The sequence below is a fragment of the Gossypium hirsutum genome, chromosome A01 (genome assembly GCF_007990345.1).
Source record: "Gossypium hirsutum isolate 1008001.06 chromosome A01, Gossypium_hirsutum_v2.1, whole genome shotgun sequence".
NCBI classification, from domain to species: Eukaryota; Viridiplantae; Streptophyta; class Magnoliopsida; order Malvales; family Malvaceae; genus Gossypium; species Gossypium hirsutum.
This window is the reverse complement of record NC_053424.1, coordinates 74,806,960-74,831,301: the sequence shown is the minus strand read 5'-3', so window position 1 is coordinate 74,831,301 and position 24,342 is coordinate 74,806,960. Positions and strand designations below refer to the sequence as shown.

The 24,342-nt window shown below is 33.6% G+C and overlaps 2 protein-coding genes across 3 annotated transcripts; both read left to right on the top strand.

Annotated features, from left to right (window-relative positions):
• Positions 1 to 8,748: 8,748 nt before the first annotated feature.
• Positions 8,749 to 13,404, top strand: LOC121228956 (probable potassium transporter 17). 2 transcript variants are annotated; one of them, XM_041112002.1, is made up of 9 exons: positions 8,749 to 8,802; positions 8,941 to 9,097; positions 9,445 to 9,664; positions 9,962 to 10,204; positions 10,290 to 10,340; positions 10,515 to 10,775; positions 11,320 to 11,372; positions 11,454 to 11,823; positions 12,206 to 13,404. In XM_041112002.1, the coding sequence occupies exons 2-9, from the start codon at positions 8,954 to 8,956 to the stop codon at positions 13,054 to 13,056; spliced, it is 2,193 nt and encodes a 730-aa protein (XP_040967936.1). In that variant the 5' UTR covers positions 8,749 to 8,802; positions 8,941 to 8,953; the 3' UTR covers positions 13,057 to 13,404. The 2 variants fall into 2 exon arrangements, with proteins under 2 accessions (XP_040967936.1, XP_040967938.1); XM_041112004.1 differs by lacking the exons at positions 8,749 to 8,802; positions 9,445 to 9,664 and having other exon boundaries at positions 8,840 to 9,097.
• Positions 13,405 to 14,105: 701 nt separating this feature from the next.
• LOC107906317 (transmembrane 9 superfamily member 2) lies at positions 14,106 to 17,441 on the top strand. Its single transcript, XM_016833318.2, has 7 exons — positions 14,106 to 14,353; positions 14,541 to 14,581; positions 14,677 to 15,262; positions 15,357 to 15,494; positions 15,624 to 15,780; positions 15,883 to 16,367; positions 17,010 to 17,441. The coding sequence occupies exons 1-7, from the start codon at positions 14,196 to 14,198 to the stop codon at positions 17,227 to 17,229; spliced, it is 1,785 nt and encodes a 594-aa protein (XP_016688807.2). The 5' UTR covers positions 14,106 to 14,195; the 3' UTR covers positions 17,230 to 17,441.
• The last annotated feature ends 6,901 nt before the right edge of the window (positions 17,442 to 24,342 follow it).

Sequence of the window (24,342 nt, the reverse complement as noted above, 5' to 3'; positions counted from 1 at the left end):
TCTAATCATTCAATGGCTTGTTTATTTTGTTAAGTTCGGTTTCAAGGTTTGATCAAATTATGGTTATATTTGACATGGTTGGTTTATTTTGTTATGCTTGTTACATGATAGGTATGATTTGTGTTTGGGTGATGTGTATGTGATATTGATTATATGATTCGAAAATGAGATATGTTAATGATGAAATATAATCGGCCATGGAAGTAGCTCATTTTGGAAGTATGATTTGTGGTATATTTTTTTGTGGTTGATTATAAAATTTGGCTTAAGTGAGGTAATTGGTAAAGGATGTGTTTATGATATAATACATATGCTTTCATAAGCTAAGTTATGTATATGTGATATCTTGCATATTGGTTGTTAAAGTAAGGTTTGAGATGTTAACGTATGAATATGTTTTGTATACTATTTGATGTTCATTTAGGTACGATTATAAATGATGCAATTAGTTTTGATTTAAATTATGAATTTGGTAAATGATAGATTGATATTTTGGATATTTTATTAGTCAAGTGATATTGTAACTATGGTATGATTTGATTCGGCACTTATGTGTAAAATTGGTAGTTATTATTTTGGTAAAATGTGCAAAATTTGGTAAGACCAAATTTTATACTTAAGCTTAAGTGAAGTTGTTAATGCTGTATATATATATACATTAACGATTAATAAATCATGTGGTTTGGCTTGACTTAGTAAATAGTGAAGAAATGCATATTTATACATAGTGTTTATGAAAGGTAGTTTTATAAATGTGATATGAGTATTTTGTTTGTAAATGAGTAGTAAATATGTTAAGAATGGTTCTAAAATGTATATGGATGCCGTGTGATTGTGTTTGATTGGGAAGTAAATTGTTTGATTTAGCTCAAGAGCTTAGAGGATCAAAGTCGGATAAGGGAAAAGAGAAAGTAAACGAATAGCCGTGGATATCTAGTCGTCGACCACTTTCGAGGTAAGTTTTAAGTGATTAAACGTTGAGTAAATTCAATCATAATAGGACATAATGAGTTGATTTAATAAGATATGATGGGGCCGTGATATGTTTTAAACTCAAATGGTAAGTTCATAAGTGTTTGGACTTGGAAATTTAAGAGCAAATTGTAATAATTTGCTTAGGCAGCAGCAGTAACGTGATTTTAGAAAATCACCATAAATTGTTGGTGTGGAATTATAGGCTGAATAAAATATTTAATCAAAGCTTAATTAGTCTAGTTTCTTATAAAAGAGACCGTGTGAGCAAAGAAATTTCCTATAAAGAGATATTTAAAGTTGTGTGAGACGGTGTCAGAATGACTCCGAAATCCCCTGTTCTGTTTTTAGAAAATCATTATAATTTGTAAAAAAATGGTTATAAGATAAAATTTATATGCTTAGGCTCCTTAATGAGTCTAGTTTCAAATGAAATCAAATACAACACATTTTGAATTCTGTAAAATGAGAAATTTGATTCGTTGTGAAGAGTGGTCAGATTAGTCAAACAGTGAAACAGGGGAAACTTTAAGAAAAATCTGGTATTGAATGGCAAAACCAAAAATTCTGAAAATTTTATGGATGGAAGATATATGAGTCTATATACAGAGAAAATTAACGGCAATTGATTTGGAGTTTTGTAGCTCCAGTTATAAATAATTCAGTGACTATTGCTCAGGAAAAATAGCTTGTGCTGAATTTGAGATTATGTTGTAAACCTTGACAAAACTTGTATTAGTTGCTCATAAGCTATTGATTAAACCCATACGTGAATTCTAAATTGTGATATTGTAAAATGATATATGGGTGATAGATGGATCTTTGATATTAAAATTTGTGAAATTGTAAGTTCATAAGTATTTGAATATGAAATGATAGTATGGCATGAAATTGAATTATTCATTGGAAAATGATAGATGTAGATTCAGCCAAGACAAAGTGTATACGTGAAAGTATATGTGGTATGTGAAGTATATTTGGATAATTGTGATGTGAATACATGAAAATTTATATTTTGATTTAGGATTTTAATGTGATGAATGTGAATATGCGTATGTGTGATAAGGCCGAATGGCCAATGTGATGAATGTGAACATGCGTATGTGCGATAAGGCCGAATGGCCAATGCGATGAATGTGAACATGCATATATGAGATAAGGCCGAAGGGCCGATGTGATGAATGTGAACATGTATATATGTGGTAAGGCCGAATGGCTAATGCGAAATGTGTATGAGATAGATATGAGATAAAGCCGAATGGCTAATGCGAAACGTGTATGAGATGGATATGTGGTAAAGCCAAATGGCTAATGTGAGATATGTATGAGATGTGTATATATATATTGTGGCCAAATGACAAACGGCGGAAGGTGTGTTTTATTAGATATTTGATGAGGTAAATAAATTACAAATATGATAGTCGATGTGAATGCTGTAACATGTGAATAAATATGCATGAAACTCTGTGATGTAAATCCGGGATTTAAGGCCCGATGACTATATGTGGTGACTATGTCCGGGTTAAGACCCGCTGACTTCGTGTGGAGATTTCATCTGAGCTAAAGGTCCCGCCGATAATCCGAGGAGAGTTTAAAGCTATAAGACTTCGTAATAAGAATTACTTATAAATTTACTCAATGCGAAAGGTTAAACAGGTATGTACTCCAAGTTTATATGTGAGCTTGATTCGAACTAAATCATAAGGTAGTTATGTGATGCATACGAGAGCAATCTATGAGACTATTCCTATGATTATGTGACATCGGATCAGTGTGAGAGGTTATGTGAAATCATACAATATATCTATGTCACATGAGCTCACTTTTATGTGAAAGTTTATCTGCCTATTGTATATGATGAGATGTGCATATTCGGTAAAGGGATGGTATGCCCGAAGGAAGAGTGAAATAAAAATACGAACAACTATGTTATAATTTGATTGTTATCTGTTGACACTACTTAAAACTTACTAAGCATTGTAATGCTTACTCCGTTTTCTTTGTTTTCACTGTTTTATAGATCTCATTGCGAAGCTACAGGCTCGAGGATCGTCAGCAACTAGTCACACTATCACTATCCACTGCTTGTTACTGTTATGTTTAGAATTATTTTATGGCATGTATAGAATAGACTAGTGGCGGAAGAATATTTTTGGTTAATGTATATAAGCCATGCGAAAATGGCATCTTTTGAATGTTTACTTAGAGAAGTTTAAATTTTATCCCTGGCTGTGCTTAGTACTTATTTAAATGAATGATCTTTATTTCAAGAAAAAGTTCAAAATTTTACTGTTCTGACATGAGTTACAAGTCCGGTAATGCCCCTTACCTATTCCGGCGACGGTTACGGGATAGGGGTGTTACACTCAGCATGTGTTTATACCCGTATAAATCTCTGATTTGGGTCGCACAGCCAAGCCACACGCCCGTGTGCCAGACCATGTGCCCTTTCGAAATGGCCTCGCACGCCCTTGTGCTAGTCGTATGTCTCACTCGGCCCAATTACACACCGGTGTGTCTGGTCGTGTGGATTCAAAATGTACCTTAAACAACAAGTTTACCAATCCCTACAAGCTTGGACATTAAGCAATTCAAAAATCATTCGTTTAACTATTTCAAATCACAATCAAACACATTCAAAACATGTCAAAACAATTATCCTAAGTGCCTAACCAATGTGCCCTCATTGGTACCACAATTATATCATCAAAACAAATCATCAAATTATCAATTTAATCCAAATTATAAACATACCAATTTCAATCCATTTTCGCCTAAATCATGAACACTTAAACATCAATTTAACATACCATAATAATGCTTCAAATACAAACACATACTTATAGATATATGTCAACCAATATTAAACTTATAATCTCATTTACAATCAACCCATAAAATAATTATTATTTAGACACCCTAGGTACATGTTGACACATTTCAAAAGCATAAACATACCCACGTTTGAGTTCGGGATCGTTGTCAGATGTTGAATCAGTGATCAAAATTAAGTACCTAACCTGTGCAAGGAAAACAGAACTGTACGCTGAGTAAAACTCAATGGTATTTCTATAATCCAAATATTTAAAGATAAGAAATTACAAATATACAATTAAAATATAAACACATATTAATATTTAAACATTACAACAACCATATCATATTTCATTTGTTTCACAAATATCTCAATTCTCATACTTGCTATATAAATAGCTTTTCACAATTTATTTCACATTTCATTATTCAATTGCATTATCCATTCCATATTCATTTTATGAGTATATAACTCATATATTCCATATATTTGCAACATATTTCACATTCTATTTTTAATTCACTATTTCACTTCCATTTCTCAAACCATGCCATTTCAATATCAATTATAAAACTTTATTATTCATTTACCACTATTAACACGACTCAGACTCAGATGGACACACAGATCCAACCAAAACACACCAGTTTGGCACCCAGTGCCTCATTGGATAATTTGAAGTAATAATTTGACACCTAATGTCTTATCGGCTAAATCGAAGTAAACTGGCACCCAATGTCTCATCGAATAAATCCGAAGTAATAAATTGACACCCAATGTCTCATCAACTCAAAGTCGAAGAAATCCCTGAACTTTCCAATCCTATGGCATGCTATCTATATCCAACTCAGCCCGATACAATTAATAGGGTTCCAATTCACTTTTCAAATACAACCAATATTCATTTCAATTCAAATAATCAATATATTCAATATATATACCAATTCATTCCATTCAATCAACTTAAATTCAATTCAATTACAAAGTGTCATATACTCACCTCAACACTTACCATATGCATTAAATAAAAAATACAACAATTAATAACTAAGTTCGAATTATAGAAATACAAACCGAAAATTCTGAGTTATTCCTCGTCGACTTTATCTTTTCCCTTTTTAGTCGAGGATTCCAGTATAACTTTAGCTATGGAATTAAAATAATTAAAATTCATCAATACAACACAATTAAATTTTATATTGAATATTTCAATTTTTACTCAATGTGCTAAATTCCAATTAGCCCCTAAACTGATACTAACTTTTATTTTTCATATTTAAATCTTTATTTTCATGCAAATTCCACTTTAGACTAAATTTAACTCTCTATTTTCACTTAAATCCCTAAATTTTTAATTTTTACAATTCAGTCCCTATTACTCAAAATTTACAATTTATTCTACAATTTAATCCTTTTTCATTTCTAGCTTAAAAATCTATCAATTTAATCCCTAATTCTAAAATTATTCAACATAGACAACACTTAGAAACTCAATAATTTCTAAAATTTTGACATGGGTCAGGTAGTATTTAACATCGGGATTCCAATAACATAAAAATTACAAGAAAAATGGACTAAATTGATTAACCAATTGAATTTGGAAACTTTGAAACCCCTAGCCCTGTCTTTCTCCTTTCTTTCTTTCCTTTTTTCTTTTTCTTTCTTTCCTTTTTTCTTTTTCTTTCTTTCTTCTTTCTGTTTCGTTTCTATCTTTCTTTTTATTACTTATATTATTATTATAATATAATATATATACTTAATAATTAAGATTTAATATTATAATATTATAATATATATTTGAACTTTAAAATTTTATAATAATATATACCTTATGCCACCTCATTTTAAGACAATAACATAATTGCTTCTTTAATCCCTTTAATTTTTCTTTAATCTATAATTTAACTTTCACACTTTATGCACTTTAGTTCTTTTACCTAATTACTCTTAATTCATGCAAATTCACTTAACCAAAACCTAATTAACTACACAACTAACTTTGTAAATATTTCCAATAAATATTTACGAGTCTGATTTACGAAAATGGAGTCCTAAAAATGTACTTTTCGACACCCGTAACTATTGGGTCGTTACAGTTGGTGACACAAACACCTCGGGACTCTTTGTTCTATCAATGTGGGTCATCTTCCCAACCACCTATTTATAAACCGGAGGATGCACAATAGGAACCGAGAATGCGAGGATCGCACCTGACACCATTGCCATACCTCATTGTATGACGCGTCCCACCCAATGTGCATATTCCCCAAGGCCTTCTATTTTGTTATCCACGCTTTGCGATATGAAGGCGTGTAGTTGAATTGGCTATGAGTATTTGCAATTAAAACTGATACAGTAGTCTTCGAATCTGCTTTCACCATTGGTAATATTATACCTGCAATCATATCTGAATCCAACTTCAGATGATCCTGTGAAACATTTGCAACACACGAGTATGTAAAACCCTAATTAATAAAACCCTAAAACCCCGTGACACTTTACTAGATGCAACACACCTATACGGACCAGTGAACTTTTTTATCGTCCATAATCTCGTCCCCTTCTTAACAGAAGCCATGATTTTCCATGTGTATCTACTGTCTCGTATTGCACACTTGGCTTCAAACCTTTTAGATTTGGATTTAACCACGTAGAAGTTAACCCCATTCTTGATGTCGTATCACTTCAATTCAGCGAGAAAACCATATTTATTGGAAAATTCCTTACCCACTTCCAAATCACCCGAATCCAACGAAGGATTTGCATGGCCAGGCCTTATGTGTGGTAGTTCTGCAAACTCTAACTCATCATCTATCGACAGATCGACATTATGCATGTGGGCTGGAAGTGAGTATGTTGTGAATCGTAGATTTTCTTATTCATCTTCACCCCTTTTACCGTCTTCCTGTTCAGTTGGAATAGGTTCTGGTTCAGAAAATAAAACAACTTCTGAACCGTCGACACTGGGTTCTCGAGGTGGATCCACATAAAATCCATTACCATATTCATTTTTTGACTCACGAACATCTGCCATGTTGGAGGTCCTCTCACCGGTGGATGTCACAGGGAGTACATAATCCCTTCTCGTGTACGTGTCAAAACGTCCAAAATCATATGTCTATTGTCAACCACTGAAAGTTGTTGCCATTCCCTAGTAAGTATTCCCTGCATTCAACATCGACCCACTAAGGTTCATGTCCCATCCACTAACTGAGTGTCATGCAGGGGTCGTATATTCTGTTCTACCACCAAAACCCGATACTTCGGTGTTCTATTTCCCACGATTAAAATTTAAGGTCGAGACGGATGAATGTTTTCCCATTGATGATTCTGAGATATCATAATGGGAACTTTCTAACAAAGTGGTTGGACTATCGACATTTTAAAGCATTCTCGCCTCTCGAACAGGAAGAGATGTTGAAGTCGCAAGTCCTTCATCTGGCATTGAAAATTCTACATATAACTCAAGAAACAATGATCCACTGTCGTTGTGTGTCTACACCATCGCCTCCAAGCCCGAGCACTTTTGATATCGAATGCCTCATATTTCAAAGGATTGATCGAAGCACAAAATCGATACTTAACAGACGATACTCTCATTACCGTATATCCAACAATTTTCGCCTAATTCTTTTTCGAAGTTCTGGCAACTCTATGTTCTGGTTAAAATCCAGTCGCTTTGTGTTATTCGATAAAAAAATCATGCTATTCTCTGTGTCCCAGACTTCACCGTCATAATAAATAATAACACTAATTTGTCCACTCATTTTTGACCAAATTATTTGTTGAGAGAAGTTCGAAACAAAAACATTATGCAAAAAATATAATGCTTCAAATAAATATTAACACAAAAAATTAATGCTTATGCTTACTTTTTTTTACAAACAGTATTGTTGCTCCAACTTATACCTTTCGTACAAACTTCTAATCTTCTGAACTTCTTCAAATTCTATTGCTCCAACTTATGCCACCAGAGGCTGAAATATGAGTCATTTATAGCCCAAGGAATAACATCCCACTCGATTATATAAAAATGCCCTGGATAGTGAGAGTTGAAATTTGTAGAGAAAAAATGCTCCAAGTAGGACGCACTATCAGCAACAATATTGAAAAGGGCGTCTAGTTTGAAGTACTTTCAATGCTTTTGCTGACAGTGCATTTCTGATTGGAGTGTTTTGTAGAAATGTTTCAGATATCCTAAGATTCCCGAGATATTTTCTCAGAACTCATCTCGTCAAAATTATTTTTTCAAAACCCATCTAGTCAAAATTATTTTTTCAGAACCCTTGAACACTAAAAACCTTAACAATAAAACCCAAAACCCTAAAACAGACCAATAACCCTAATAATAAAATCATTTTTTCCCAAAACCTTAATTAATAAACACTAAACCCTAATTGAAACCATAAACACTAATTTATTAAACCTTAAACCCTAATTAAAATGCTAAACCCTAATATGATAAACTATAAACCCTAATTAAATAATTAAAACCCTAAAAAAAGGGAAAAACGCGCTAACTTGGACGCGTTTTCCCTAACGCGTTGACCTAGATGCATTTTACTGGTCAGGGGGAAAAAGTGCTGAGCTAGACGCACTATATTGGTTACAGAAAAAAAAACGCTGATCTGGACGCACTTTACTGATTTTTCCCCTAAAAAAGGCACTAGCTGGACACGTTTTTGTATAATTAACCCATTTCCATAAATTTGAACAAAATTAGCCCATTTCTATTATTATTTTATAAAACTGGACTTTAAACCTTATATATTTATATTTATCTATATAGTTTTTGAGAATTTTTTAAATAATCTAAAATTTTAAAACTTAATTTGTTTTAATGTTAATATTAAATTAATTAGAAAAAAATAATTTTTATAATTATAAATATTAAAATTTATAATAAATTATGTAAAAACAAAAATCACAACATTGGCAATCCCTATAAACGCGACAACTTATGGACAATGTTACCGCCACGCAACTCTCCCCTGTGAACAAGAAGTGTAAAGGAGGTAACTCCACGAACCCTGATCACGACATTCGTATACCTGTCCATATACACCTCACCCGCCAATGAGCCCTTGCCGTGGCCCTGTGTTTTCTAAATATTGACTGTACTTACAGTTTCTGGTCTTAATACAACAAAACAGGTTGTACATCGGTATGGATTTACAGTCAGGGGCGGCTGTCGCTCTACCTGAGCTTCTCATTGATTCCGCTTCTGACACTAGTCATCACTTGGACTGTCTTCACTTCCCTCTCCACAATACCACCGATTCGGTAATGCTTCAATCCTCCGACAACAAGGTAGTTTTTCTTACCACTGCTCATGTCTGTTACACGTTTATGCTATGTTCTTTCATGAGGGATTTCACTTGTTTCCAACTTTTGAGATTCTGGGTTTATACTTATGCTTTCATTTCACTTTGTTCTATCTTTCTCTATCGGTTTTGCTTTTTGTAGACTATATATTGTTTTGCTTCCTTTTGTTTTAGATGTTTCAACCTGATTTCTTGTGAGTGTCTTTCATTTACAAATTCAGACAGTTCTATTTTGAATTCTTTTGTAATATAGTTTTGATCTTTGGGTTTTGAAATCTAGTCGATTTGGAACCGGATTTATATATATTGACTTGATTCTTTTGAAATCCGGAGACTGGTAGATGGAGCAATCTGTTACTTGCATATAAGACACTAGGAGTTGTATTTGGAGGGCTTGTGACATCCCCATTATATGTATATCCATCAATGCATTTAAATTCTCCAACGGAAGAGGACTACTTGGGAATCTATAGCATCATGTTTTGGACTCTTACTCTCATTGGGGTTGTCAAGTATGCCTGTATAGCTCTTAAGGCTGATGATCAGGGTGAAGGTATGTACCACTGTTGTGTAGTTAACTTTTAGAATCTCTGTGATAGTGAGTTAGCCTCCACGGTTTATTTCTGTATGATTCCCTTTCCAAGATGCTTTTTCTCTTTTAAGCAAGATAATGTCAGTGCTTTAATTGAGTTATTGTTTTATGATTCTATGTTCTCATTTCGCTTTGGGGGGGGGGTGTTAAGTGCTTATGCTTATTGAATCATAATTTTCGTAAGATATTACTCAATTTGCATTGATGGAAGAGGGACATGAATATTTTTCACTTGGCCAAAAATCTGATTGGATGCAGGTGGAACATTTGCCTTGTATTCCTTACTCTGTAGAAATATGAATATTGGAATCCTTTCTTCAAAAAGTTCAGACGTAAACTCCAGTCAATCACGTTGTGTACTTAATGAGGACAACAGACAGAAAAGCAGACTTGGCAAAGTTTTTGAAACAAGTATGGTTGCCAGAAGGGCGTCGCTTTTCATTGCTATGTTAGGTACATGTATGCTAATCGGTGATGGTATTCTTACTCCTGCAATCTCAGGTTTGTTTCCAGAATTATTTCTTTATTCCTGTTTTCTTCATCAGTATTCGAGTCTGTCATACATGACGTGCAAATATTTTGACAGTGTTGTCTGCAATGGATGGACTAAGAGCACCATTCCCTTCTATCTCCAAATGTAAGTATATGAAGCTTTCAAACTCAGGAGTGTTAATGTCTTCTGTTTTCAAATAAATTCTTCCTGTGCTAGTGCGTTTACTCATGACTAGATAGTTTTATGATTTTCTTATTAATTTATATGTGAGCAATCATCCTCCTTTAGCTTTACAAGTTGCTGATCTGTGAATTGCAGCTTTAGTAGAAGCTCTTTCTGCAGTGGTTCTTTTTATTCTGTTCCTGCTGCAGAAATTTGGAACTTCTCGAGTGAGTTTTTTGTTTTCCCCTATCATGGGTGCATGGACCTTGAGCACTCCACTTGTTGGAATTTATAGCATTATACATCACTACCCCAGCATATTCAAGGCTTTATCACCATACTACATTTTCCATTTCTTTTGGAGAAATGGAAAAGAAGGCTGGTTGATGCTTGGCGGTACCATCCTCTGTATCACAGGTAATTTTTTTTTATACTTAAGTTCTATATCATCATTGGTAAATAAGTTACAGGATTGTTTCTACCACATATGTTAACTTGAACAAGACTTACCAATATTCGAGCAACGCAAACACAAACCACTATCTGCACATTGGTATATTACGTTTATAAACCTTTAATATATATTTTCAAGAAAATTCAACAAGACAATAAGGAGAAAATATAGCTAGGGAGACAGCAACTAGATATCAATGCTGATTTGATGTGCTGGGCTTTCTTGTAATAACATGTAAAGGCTTTTGGTTGTCCAGAAGGTGTCCCAGGGATGCTTAGGATAATAGGTGTATGTATACATGAGAAGAAACTAAAGTTTGATGGTAGGAAATGCATTGCCTTAGTTACATAGATTAGTTCTTCAGTTGCAATAGCAACAGCTTTAATCTTCGACTGAAAGTTTGTTGGATCCTGAAGTGCGTACATTTTTTGCATCTTTTAAGATAATTTTCTTTGTACAGCTTAAAACTGATTTCAATACCCTTATCTGTTTTAAAATATCATACAGGTTCTGAAGCATTGTTTGCTGACCTGGGTCATTTTAACAGAAGTTCCATTCAGGTAAATTATGTGTATAACTTGTATCACCTCTTAGGCTTCCTTTTCTGCATCTGAACTGGCTTTCTCACTCCTTTCCCACAGATAGCTTTCTTATTTACAATCTACCCGTCATTAATTTTAACGTATGCGGGACAAACAGCGTATTTGATCAAGAATCCAAATGATCATATGGATGGATTTTACAAGTTCATACCAAAAACAATTTACTGGCCAATCTTTATCATAGCCACGTTGGCTGCAGTTGTGGCAAGCCAATCACTTATATCAGCTACCTTCTCTGTCATCAAGCAATCTGTTGTACTGGATTACTTTCCTAGGGTCAAAGTAGTGCACACGTCTTCCAACAAAGAGGGAGAAGTATACTCCCCAGAAGTCAATTACATCCTTATGGTTTTCTGTATTGCAGTTATACTTATATTCGGAGATGGACAAGATATCGGCAATGCTTTTGGTATGGTAAAATTCAGCATTTTGCACTCAGCGTCTATTATTATTGCTTAATATTTTAACAAATCTCATGATGTTTTCTGGTACCTTATAGCATCTCATCTCAGCAGTACCATATAATGTTGAAAATTAGAGGGTAATGACTAATTAAATGGAAGCATTGTTGTTATTTTCTCCAGAAATGGTGTTTCTAACATCATCTTGATATTATTAGCTTTTAACCTAAGAAGCATCAAAACCACATAAAAACTGAAAAATGGAAGAAAACCGGTCTCGCTTATTCTTGTTCTATTATGAATGCATCTTTTCATTTTATTTTTTTCTGGTTAAGCAAACTATTAAATGTTTTCTTACAGTCCTGCTAATTTATAAAATCTTGCTTTCAGGTGTTGTTGTTAGTCTCGTCATGCTCATAACAACTATATTGTTGACACTGGTCATGATCATTATATGGAGAACACCGTCATTGTTAGTTGCATTGTACTTCATCATCTTTTTTATGATGGAAGGTGTATACGTTAGTGCAGTTCTGACCAAAATTCCTGAAGGTGGATGGATTCCATTTGCCATATCTTTTATACTTGCCTTCATTATGTTCGGTTGGTACTACGGGAGACAGAGGAAGATACAGTATGAACTAACTCACAAGATTGACTTGGGAAGACTTGGAATGCTGTTATCTGACCCGAGTGTGCAAAGGGTTCCCGGATTGTGCTTCTTTTACACTAAAATACAAAACGGATTGACTCCCATCCTAGGACATTATACTAAAAACATGAGATCGCTTCACAAGGTTACTATTTTTACAACACTTAGATATCTACTGGTTCCTAAAGTTTCTCCACATGAGAGGATTGTGGTGAAAAAGTTGGGCCTTAGAGGAGTTTATGCATGTGTGATTCAATATGGTTATGCTGATTCCCTAAACCTTGAAGGAGACAACTTTGTTAGTCAAGTTTTGGATAGCTTGCAAGAGCATATAGAAAACTGCTCCAGTTTACCGTCTGATCATATGCCAGTTCAAGAGGAGATTTCAGAACTGAGCGAGGCAAAAACAGCAGGTGTAATTCATGTTCGAGGAAAAGCAAGGTTTCACATAGGCAAGAGCACCAGCTTCTTTGACAGATTCATGCTTGCCTTCTACGAAGTGTTGCACAAAAACTGTAGGCCTGCACTGCCTGTTCTTGGGGTGCCGCTGCCGCAGTGTCTGGAGGTTGGGATGTTTTATGAAGCTTGAATAGATGATTGTAACAGGCACATCAAGTACCAAGTTCACTTCCACGGGAAAAGAAGAAAAAAAATTAAAGTATATGTTGAAGCTTTACAACCAAGCCATATCAGATTGTGAGTTGATTCATCCCATTTTTAGCGACTTGTTCCATGGTTAAATTTTGTTGTTAGTCCTTGGACTATGCATATATAGTCATTGTGCTTTAATTTAGTTGATTTTAGTTCCTATTTCAAATTTTGAAAATTTAGTTTAGACTAAACAGTAACTGTTAAATTCAATAGCAGCCTCCATATGAAGTACTCCTTGTTTGTGACGACCTCCATGGTGTTAGTATGCTAAGAATGGTTATTGTATAACTGTTTGTAGTCTCGTCTTTTCTTGTAAAAAAAAAAAATCATTACATAGCCATTATTTTATACAGTCAGGTGGTTGACTCCACCACTACGTACTGTTTCTCCAAACCAAAGAGGCAAAACTGCCTTAGGTGATGGGCTTTACACGGATTTTAATAGGTTAAATTATGTTAATTGTTTTTGTATTGTGATAAAATTTGAAATTTAATTACTATACTTTAAAAGTTACAAATTAAGTCCCACTTTTTTAATTTAAAAATTTCAGTTTCATCATTAAAATTATAAGTATTTTTGGTTAAAAGTTGTTAATTTGGCATATTAATTAAGTTTTCTTAATGTAATGCGACATATAATTGATGGAAAATAAACATGTTGTATCGATAAATTTTAACTGAAATTTCTAATGAAGATAATGACTAAACTAGAATTTATAAATTGAAAAAGTGAAAAGGATTGAATTTTTAACTTTTTAAGTAAAAGTATAGACACTAACATTACACTTTAACCATTTTAATATCATCTAATTTTTTCTACTGTAAATATTATCTAATTTTGCTTATCTAGATTCAATTCAAATTATTAACAACTTTTTTTTATTATAATAAATAATCTAATATTATTTACAAAGAAAAAAAGAAAATGCTATATATCTCCGTATATGATATGTGATGTGATATACCCAGTTTTTGTTTCTCTCTCTCTTTTTTTCTCATCATATATATATATTGCATTGCAGAATTTCACAAATCCTTTCACACATCTTCCTTTTTCTCTCATTATTATCCTACCCAAATGAGAAACTTTGGCAACTCTCCGGCCTTTGTAATCCTCGGAGTTTTTATCCTCTCTTGTGTTTCCCATGTTAGATCCGACGCCTCCGACCACCGTTACAAAGAAGGTGACCCTGTCCCTCTCTACGCCAACAAGGTCGGCCCTTTCCACAACCCCAGGTGGTAACCCTTTTATTTCCTTCCTTCATTACTAGATCTGATTGTTGCTCGTCTTTACAATTCAATGCCTTCATTCCATACCCACCTTTGGAACATTCAAGTTCCAATCTCATTATATTTACAACTTTTTATTTTTTTGGATTGGGGGTTTATTCTTCAAATTATTTATTTGTTTGTTTGTTTCCAGTGAAACCTATCGCTACTTTGATCTGCCCTTCTGTTCTCCAGGTTCTTTTTTTTCTCTTGTTTTTATTTTTAAATTAGATCTTAAGCAATTCAATTTAGATTTAATAAATGGTGTTGGTTTTTGGAATGGAATTTAGATCATGTAAAGGAGAAGAAAGAAGCATTAGGTGAGGTATTGAATGGAGATCGACTCGTCAGTGCTCCTTATAAACTGAATTTTAAAGAGGAAAAAGATTCTTCCGTTGTTTGTAAGAAGAAACTTTCAAAGGATGAGGTTGTCTTTTTCCGAAAGGCGGTCGAAAAAGATTATTATTTCCAAATGTACTATGATGATTTGCCTATCTGGGGTTTTATTGGCAAAGTTGATAAGGAAGGAAAAGCTGATCCCAGTGAGTACAAGTATTACCTTTACAAGCATATCCAGTTTGATGTACTTTATAACAAGGATCGTGTTATTGAGATCAGCGCAAGGATGGATCCACATTTGCTCGTGGACTTGACTGAGGATAAGGAAGTTGATGCTGAGTTTATGTACACTGTGAAATGGAAGGAAACTGATACTCCTTTTGAGAAGAGGATGGAGAGATATTCCATGTCTTCTTCTTTGCCGCATCATTTAGAGATTCATTGGTTTTCAATTATCAACTCTTGTGTGACGGTTCTCCTTTTGACTGGTTTCCTTGCAACAATTCTCATGCGGGTCTTGAAGAATGATTTCATTAAGTGAGATCTGTTATATCTTTCCTTATTTGGATATAATTCTCTTACTTTTATTTCTTTCATTTTGTTGCTATAAATATTTGATTTGTTATAACAGGTACGGTCAAGATGAAGAAGCAGCTGATGATCAAGAAGAGACTGGATGGAAGTATATTCATGGAGACGTATTCCGTTTCCCAAAGTACAAATCTCTCTTTGCTGCTGCTCTCGGATCTGGAACACAGCTGTTCACTTTGTAAGGATTCCACGTGTTTTGTATTTTTGTTTCTTTCAGAATTGTGAAGTGACTTTTAATGCATTCCTAAATCTATGTCAATAGTTGATGTCCCTCTGTAATTTCTTTGAAACTTTGTATGCCTATCAGAACGGTCTTCATTTTTATGCTTGCACTGGTTGGTGTCTTTTATCCATACAACAGAGGAGCTCTATTTACTGCCCTGGTGGTAATATATGCCCTTACGTCAGGGATTGCAGGCTACGTAGCAACTTCTTTCTACTGTCAGCTTGAAGGGACAAACTGGGTATGTCTAGATGGTTTTTTAGTATGAAATGTTAATGTGGTGTTTCTAAAATTTATGGTTCTAAGTGGTCTAATTTATTTACATGATTTCTCTGATAAACAGGTTAGGAATCTGTTATTGACTGGCTGCCTTTTCTGTGGGCCCTTGTTTCTTACATTCTGCTTCCTTAACACAGTTGCCATTGCATACAGTGCAACTGCAGCACTGCCTTTTGGAACTATTGTAGTAATAGTCCTCATATGGACACTCGTGACATCTCCATTGCTTGTTCTGGGTGGTATTGCTGGCAAAAATAGCAGGGCTGAGTTCCAAGCTCCTTGCCGCACCACGAAGTATCCTCGAGAAATTCCACCATTGCCTTGGTACAGGAGTGCCATTCCTCAGATGGCAATGGCTGGATTTCTTCCATTTAGTGCTATTTACATTGAACTTTACTACATATTCGCCAGTGTCTGGGGCCACAGGATCTATACTATATACAGCATCTTGTTTATTGTATTCATAATCCTTCTGATTGTCACAGCTTTTATAACTGTGGCTTTGACATATTTCCAACTTGCTGCTGAAGATCATGAATGGTGGTGGAGGTACATAAACTTTATTTTTGTATTCATCTCTCCGATGCTTTTTGCTTTGCTATTTTGAAATATTATAAAAAGTGCAATTTCATATTATATCTTATCTCTCTTCTACTGCTCCCCCTGTTTGTGATTCATGACAAGTAGTTTGCACGCCAATTAGCAATTTCCTGAGACTTTCTCAGCTTCTTTCATTTAGCATGGATAAAAAGTTGAAGAGAAGCAAAGCACCAAGTCCCTTTATGCTTTGTTACGGAAAATTTGTTAACCAAATGGTTAAGTTCATAATTACTTTCCTACTTTGTAGCTCAACCTTTAGATTAATGAATCTTCCATCCTCACTTGTGTCCTTAATACCTAGCAGAGCCTGAATTCTGTTATAGTTTTTTATGGCACTGGTTTATCTGCAGGTAGATAGTATGTATTTCTGCTAGATTTAAAGAGTATTTTACCTTGTTTTTCAATTATCAGTAACTAAAGTTAGCATGAATTGTTCATCAGCCTAGTTGTATCATGGTTTTGGTTGATCGGTTCTTTTCGTTTGTTTGACCTGTTGGATTACAAAGTTTTCTGTTTTAGTTGAAAATTTAGTGGAAGCTGTCTATTTTTATCTGCTTGATTTAATGATACCCTGCTCTTAATTTGTAACAGGTCTTTCCTCTGTGGTGGATCAACTGGTCTCTTTATCTATGCCTACTGCTTGTATTATTACTATGCACGATCAGATATGTCTGGTTTTATGCAAACCTCGTTCTTCTTTGGTTACATGGCGTGCATCTGCTACGGATTCTTCCTCATGCTGGGGACAGTGGGTTTCCGTGCCTCGCTATTCTTTGTGCGTCACATATACAGGTCTATCAAGTGCGAGTAGAGGTTTTAGTTGTCCCTTGCCATTTCCCAGCAATTCTGTCAGAGAAAAAAATCTATGGTAATGTCAATTAACAAATGAGGCATGCTTTGACTATGCTTAATGGAGATCTACGAAATCATTGTGTTTATTAATATTTTGACTGTACGTAAAGATGTTGACAGATTTGTGTAGGTTGCTGTTACTTTAATACCTCTTTGGCTCTTTTCAACCAACCAAAGATCTTTCCTGTCCCTTTACTTGATGCAGAAATCCAGTTTTCTTTAACAATCTAGTTTATTATTATTATTATTATTTGGGATCAATAAATAGGTTAATTATTCTGTTCACTTTCAATGGACTAAAAAAAGCTCTATAAGCAGATTTAAGATGATGTTAAATGTCTTTTTTAATTAATATTTTATTATACTTTAAAAATAAATGGCATCAATTTATTCTGCTAGTGGAGTGTTACAGTGGTAAAGGTTGTGAAAATAGTGATTTCTTAATTTTAATAAAGTGTAGTTAAAATGTTCCGTTTATACATGTTAGAATTAAAAAATAATAATTTAAATGATATTTAAATAAATACATAAAATATAAATTTTAAATAGTTTTAGAAATTGTTTATGAAATCTAAGTTATATATTTAAAAGCATATAAAATATTCAAATTATAAACAAATATAATTTTTTTTAGTTTTAAATATATACTATTATATTAAAAATTCTATCACACGTGTAGAAACTACATATTTAGAGGATAGAAATGTATTCGAAAATAATATATGATAGAAGTAATAAAGTGTGCATAATAAAATAAAAAATGTATAAAAATATCTAAATAAATTTTTAGCTAAGTGGTAAATTAAAAATTTTACTAATATAATTGGTTTAGGTTTAAATTTTACTATATTTTTATTAGATTTTTTAAAATAAAAATATTAAAGTACACTCGAATAATATAACTTATTTTAATTACGGAATGTCATTTTCGTAATTTCCCTAATTGAATTGGTGACTCTGTTGAGAGTAGCACCAACTCAGTTAAGAGTTTAAATAATAATATCAATTTGTAACTTCAAATATATAATATTATATAATATTAGATATATAAAATAATTGCATATTTGTTTAATTATAAATTTCATCTCTTTATCTATAATTTATAATATATATAAAAGCACAAGTTTAGAAAAAAAAATTTAAACTGACAAAGATATCTTTTATTGTTAACTATATATAACATTAAAAAAATTATTGATATTATTATGTGATAATAATAAAAGTAATACTTATTAATATGAAATTAATTAATTTGGTCATATCCTTTACTTCACATAAAAAATAACATAAAATATTATTAATTAATAAAATTATCAATCTATAAAATCATTGAATACAATTAGATAAATTGAAAATAATAAAAATACAAAATATTAATTGAATAAATATGCTTTTTATATGTAAATATGATTTTTAAAAAAATTGATAATAATTAGTCAGGTTAGAATAAATTTTTTTTATAAATAATAAAAATTAAATCTATAAATATGATTTTATTTTGAATATGATAATATTTATTTTATTAATAATGTTTCTATTAAATCTTAAATATAAAACTAATAGATAAGTTGTTTGTTGATAACAAATTATTAATAATTACAAATATTTTATTAATGTTACAAAATAAAGAGAGATGGAGAGAATAAAGAACAAAAAAAAATGTGAAAGTCATAGAGAATGTACTTTATTGATCAAAAGGGATGATTACAATGCTTCACCAGAATCTCTATTTATAGGCATAATAAATATAAAAGAACTAGAGATCTAATTCTAATAACTATTATAATTTAAAGTACATTGAAACTTTATCTTGATCATGATGGACATCCATTTAATAAGATATTCATAACACTCCCCCTTGGATGTCCATTGGTAGATAATGTGCCTTATTAAAACCTTATTAGGAAAAATCATATGGAATAAAAAACCAATGAAGGAAAAAGAGTACACAAACTATAATATGTATAATATGTTGCCTCATTAAAAACCTTACCAAGAAAACCCAATGGGACAAAACCTCGGTTTAAGGGAAAAAGAGTGCAACGCATATTTTACGTATTCAATCTTGAATACTAGTTTTTCAAATGACTATTTGAATGTATTTGCTAAGCATTTTCTTTTAAAAGTCATGAGTGAGGGAAATTTGGGGAAATATTGTAACAGCCCGATTTTAGGGCTAGTCAGAACAGTGGTTTCTAGACCACAAATCTGAGGTCATAAAATTTATTTTAGTACTATTTTGAGGTCACAGCATGATAATATGATTGTGTAAAAATTTTGTAAAGAAATTTTATCGTTTGAATGCTCAATTTGTGAAAAACGACTAAATTACGTAAAGTGCTAAAGTTGTGTTCTGTTAGCTAAATGTGTTAAATAGCTATAGAACATAAAAGTTGAGGTCCTTATTGAGTAATTAGACTATTATATGTGTGACTGGATGTACATGGAGTGTAATAAATGAAAAGTCAAGGTAGGTGGGGTTTGGTAGTTTGATGACTTAAGATAGATTAAATAAAAGAAAATAAAAATGGTCACCTTTTTCATTTCCTTCATGCACCGAAAATTTAAACAAGAATAGCCATTTGGGAGCTTGAAATTTTGACAAAGAGAAACCCTCTACATGTAAGTCATTTTGGTGTTAGTTTTTGTTGATTTTTATGTTTTTGGAACCCTTGAAGCTTAAACTAGCTAAATAAGGGACTAATTTGCAATATGGTTGGAAATATAGAGTTTTTCCATGAGAGAATATTTGATTTTTTTGAAGTTTAATGGAAGAAAATGAAACCTTGTTGTGTGTTGAACAATTTTTGTTAAGGGACTTTTGATGAAAATGTGAAATAGGGACTAGTTTGTGAAATGTGAAATTTATGAGTTAAATGTGTGAAAGTTTGAAATGTGTGAACTGATATAAGCATGAAAATGATTCAGCTATGCATGGGTAGCAAAGAAATTAAACACATTTCATTTTACGACCCTAGGGGCAAAATTATAAATATGTCAAACTTTAGGGGCAAAAACGTAATTTTTTCATAATATGATTTTTGGATCATATTGAATAATGTGACTAATAAATAGGCTAAATGTGATATTATAGAGCAAAGAAAACGAGATTCGGGCCTAGAACGGGGAAAAACGTGAAATTGACGGTTAGGTCCCTTTTTGCCATTTTGGTATCGAGGTAAGTTCACGTGTAAATAATACAACCTTATGTTATGTATTTACTATTTAGATATTGCATGAACCGTATACATTTGTTTTTATGAAATTGATTAATGACGATATTGACGAAGTTTCGAGAAATGAGAAATCTCGATTTAACGTCAAGGGTAGAATACAAATGTCATGATATTAGGACTATCGAGATTCTGTATAAGACCATATCTAGGATATGGAATCGGTATATGATTTCGTATAAGACCATGTCAAGGACATGGCGTCGATATGATATTTCATGTAAAACCATATCCGGGATATGGCATTGACACGGTACTAAGAGTATGAGATCCCCGAGCATCCTTAGTATTCCAATGTGTTCAACGGGTAAATCAAAGATGAGGATGAGAATGAAATTACTATGAGTAAAGAGGAATGTACGTAAGCCTATAATTGTAAATTCATGATTATTGTGGAAATAATTGTTTATTACCCATTGTGGTTGATAGTGCACATACTTGTGATGTTGGATATATGATAAATATAAATGATGATTAAGTGTTAGGCTGTTGGGCCGAATTGAGATGTGATCTAATTTGTTTATATGCTTGAATTGTATTTCAAAGGTTATGTTGAGAATGAGAAAGTATGTGACTATATTACGATGGTACAGATATGCACACAGAACTCATATGAGGTGGATTTGGTATATGATGAATTCTTGGTGAGAATGTACATGAACAAATTACTTGTGAAATAATGATAACCTTGTGACAGATGATCTACATTTATGATGAATGGATGCATGTTAAGATTTGATAATGATCATGCTATAGGCTTAGGAACCTAATTGATTTGTGATATTTTACGGTTCATTTATTTAAACTGTGTTTCATTGGATATGAGGAAAAGAAAAACAGGCATAATTGCCGAATAAAGTTATTATGAGAGCATAGTAAGATACGAGCTTAGACAAGTGAAAGGTGGTTGAACTATATGTTAAAATTATGATTACTTATAAATGATGTGCATCTGATTAGGAGGATGAGAATAACTTGTTAAATAATGTGATAAGTTATATTGGAGAGACTATGGTGGTTAGGCTAATGCCAAGGCATGTAAATGGTATTTATAAGATAAAAGAGTAGGCATTATGAACGAGTAAGTGGTAATCATGAGAATTAATACAATTTGTATTAATAATGTTCTTATGGATGGGTAAATTAAATGGATGTTAATAATTTTTTATTATTTGCATATGAACTTACTAAGCTCTAAAGCATACTCCCCTTACTTTCCCATCTCTTATAGGTTAATTTAGCTAGTTCGGGTTGGAGATCGCTGGAGAGATCATCACACTATCAAGCTATTACTACTGGTATTGATGAATTCAAGTAGTTTGAGTATATGGCATGTATAAGGACTTTTTCTTTTGAGTAATTAGGTCATTGTAAATGTGACCAAATGAGTTGGCCTAGAATGGCTTGTGGTCGAATTAGTATAAGGCCAGGAGATGTGGCTCATATTAATTATTGGGTTGTAAACCTAATTGTTTATGCATACATGTGTCTATGTAATTGTAATGTGGTTGATTGTTGTGTGTATGTGATGAAATTGTGAATGAAATGCATGATGAAAATTAAGACTTGATTATGTCAAATAGGAGTAATCTACCACTCTTAGTGCTTGCAAAATTATAAATTTGGTTTGACAAAGTATGAAGTCTTATGCATGTGTAAGTAGAGATGAAATGATCATGATCATGATCATGTCTTGTTTGTGTATGTTTAAGTGCTCAATTATGCCCTGCTAAGTGCCATTGAAGTCATGTTTGTGTATGTGCAATTAAGGTGTCAATTGGCCTGGAAAATAACCTCAATAATTGTCCACACGGGTAGACACAAGGGCATGTGTCTAGGCCATGTGTGACACACGGCTGCCCCATGGGTGTGTGGTCCGGCCGTGTGTCTCCTGCTCTCTAATTAATGCAAAATAGAATGCCCAGTAGTAAACACACAGGTAAAGACACAGCCATGTGTCTCGGCCGTGTGAGGGACACGGCCTCAGGACATAGGCGTATGCCCAAGCTGTATGAAGTCTACACCTGATTTTGAAATTTAATTTGCCACACGGTCTAAGGACACGAGCGTGTGCCTTGGCCTTGTAACCATATTTTGTGCATGACATCATAAACAGAGAGTTACACGGCCTGAGGACACGGGCGTGTCCCAAGCCACACGAGCGTGTATGACCACACGGCCTGCCCACACGAGCGTGTGACCCTCCAAAATGAGAAAATTTTCTAAGTGTGGTAAAAGTTCTGAAAGTTTTTGGTTTAGTCCCAAACCACCCTCGATGTATGTTTTGGGCCTCATGGGCTCACATAAGGGATGATATACATGTGAATGAAAATTTTTAAATTTTGGTAGAAATTCATGTCTCAGTTTTGTAAGATTGTCTGAGTTTATGTCCGATAACGCCTCGTAACCTATTCTGGCATCGAATACTAGTAAGAGGTGTTACATTTAGTGGTATTATAGCTATGGTTTAGTCGATTCTCGGACTAACCCAGCGTATGTGAGTCTAGATATACATGCCATATTACTACCTATGATAGTGTGACATCTCCCGGCTCTAACGAAATTGTTTTGTTAGGACAGAGATGACTTCCAACTGAGTTATTTTCGCAACAACCCTAACCCCTATCCGTTGTCGAACTAGGGTTAAAAGCGTTACCGGACAAATCTAAACATCTTGCATTCATTTCCAAATCACCATAGCATTATCGTCATACATCATTACAAAGTCCCTTACATAGGTCTACGAGACCTTAAACATGCTTTAGAAAGGGGTCGGGACTAAACCGAGCACATACAATTTTTCTCAAAAACTTAAAAAAATTTCTAAAATTATTCAGGTCACACTCCTATGTGAATAGGCCGTGTGCCTCACATGGCTTTTGACACGCCCGTGTGTCTAAATCGTGGCAAAACAGGGCATACGTACTGACTTACCACAAGACACGCCCGTGTGCCTTGGCCATGGTCGAAACTGACTTGGGTCACATAGCCGACCACACGCCCGTGTATCTAGCCTGTGAACCCTTCGAAATGGCCACACACACCCATGTATCAAGGCTGTATGCCTCATACGGCCACCAGACACACTCGTGTTTCTAGGCCGTGCTCAAGACTGACTTGAATAACTAAATCACAACAGACACACGGTCGAGACACACGACCGTGCGCTCAACCGTGTGGGGTGAAATTAGGCTTGGTTTAAGCCACATTTCCTACCTATCTCAATTACACCAAAACCACAACATTTTTGCATCATTTATAGGCAACCAAATCAACCATTTCATACATATTGCATAACATCAATACCATCCAATTCACTACTCAATTCCACAACCTAAATATACCAAAATCATTAAAACTCACATAAGTTTCAAAAGTATAATCTCATCATGTTATCACCTATTTCATACCACAAAACTTGCCAATTCTGTAACACCCCGAACCCGAGGCCGTCGCCGGAGTTGAACACGAGGTGTTAACAGACTTCAAACCACTTATTAAAATTTTTCCAGACAAGCTGTCAATCTGCGTACTAGTCGCTTTAAAAATCATATCTTGAGCTCTGGAACTCAAAATCCAGTTCCGTGAATTTTCCCTGAAACTAGACTCATATTCCCATCTACATATTTTTTTCTAGAATTTTTGGTTGGGCCAATTAGTACAGTTTATTAGTCAAAGTCTCCCATGTTACTGGGGTCGACTACACTGACCTTTGCGCATTACGACCTGGATATCTCCCTGTACAGAACTTCCATACTGATGCCGTTTGTTTCTATAGAAACTAGACTCAGAGAGGAATCTATACATATATGGTATGACTCCTAATTATCTCTGGTTAA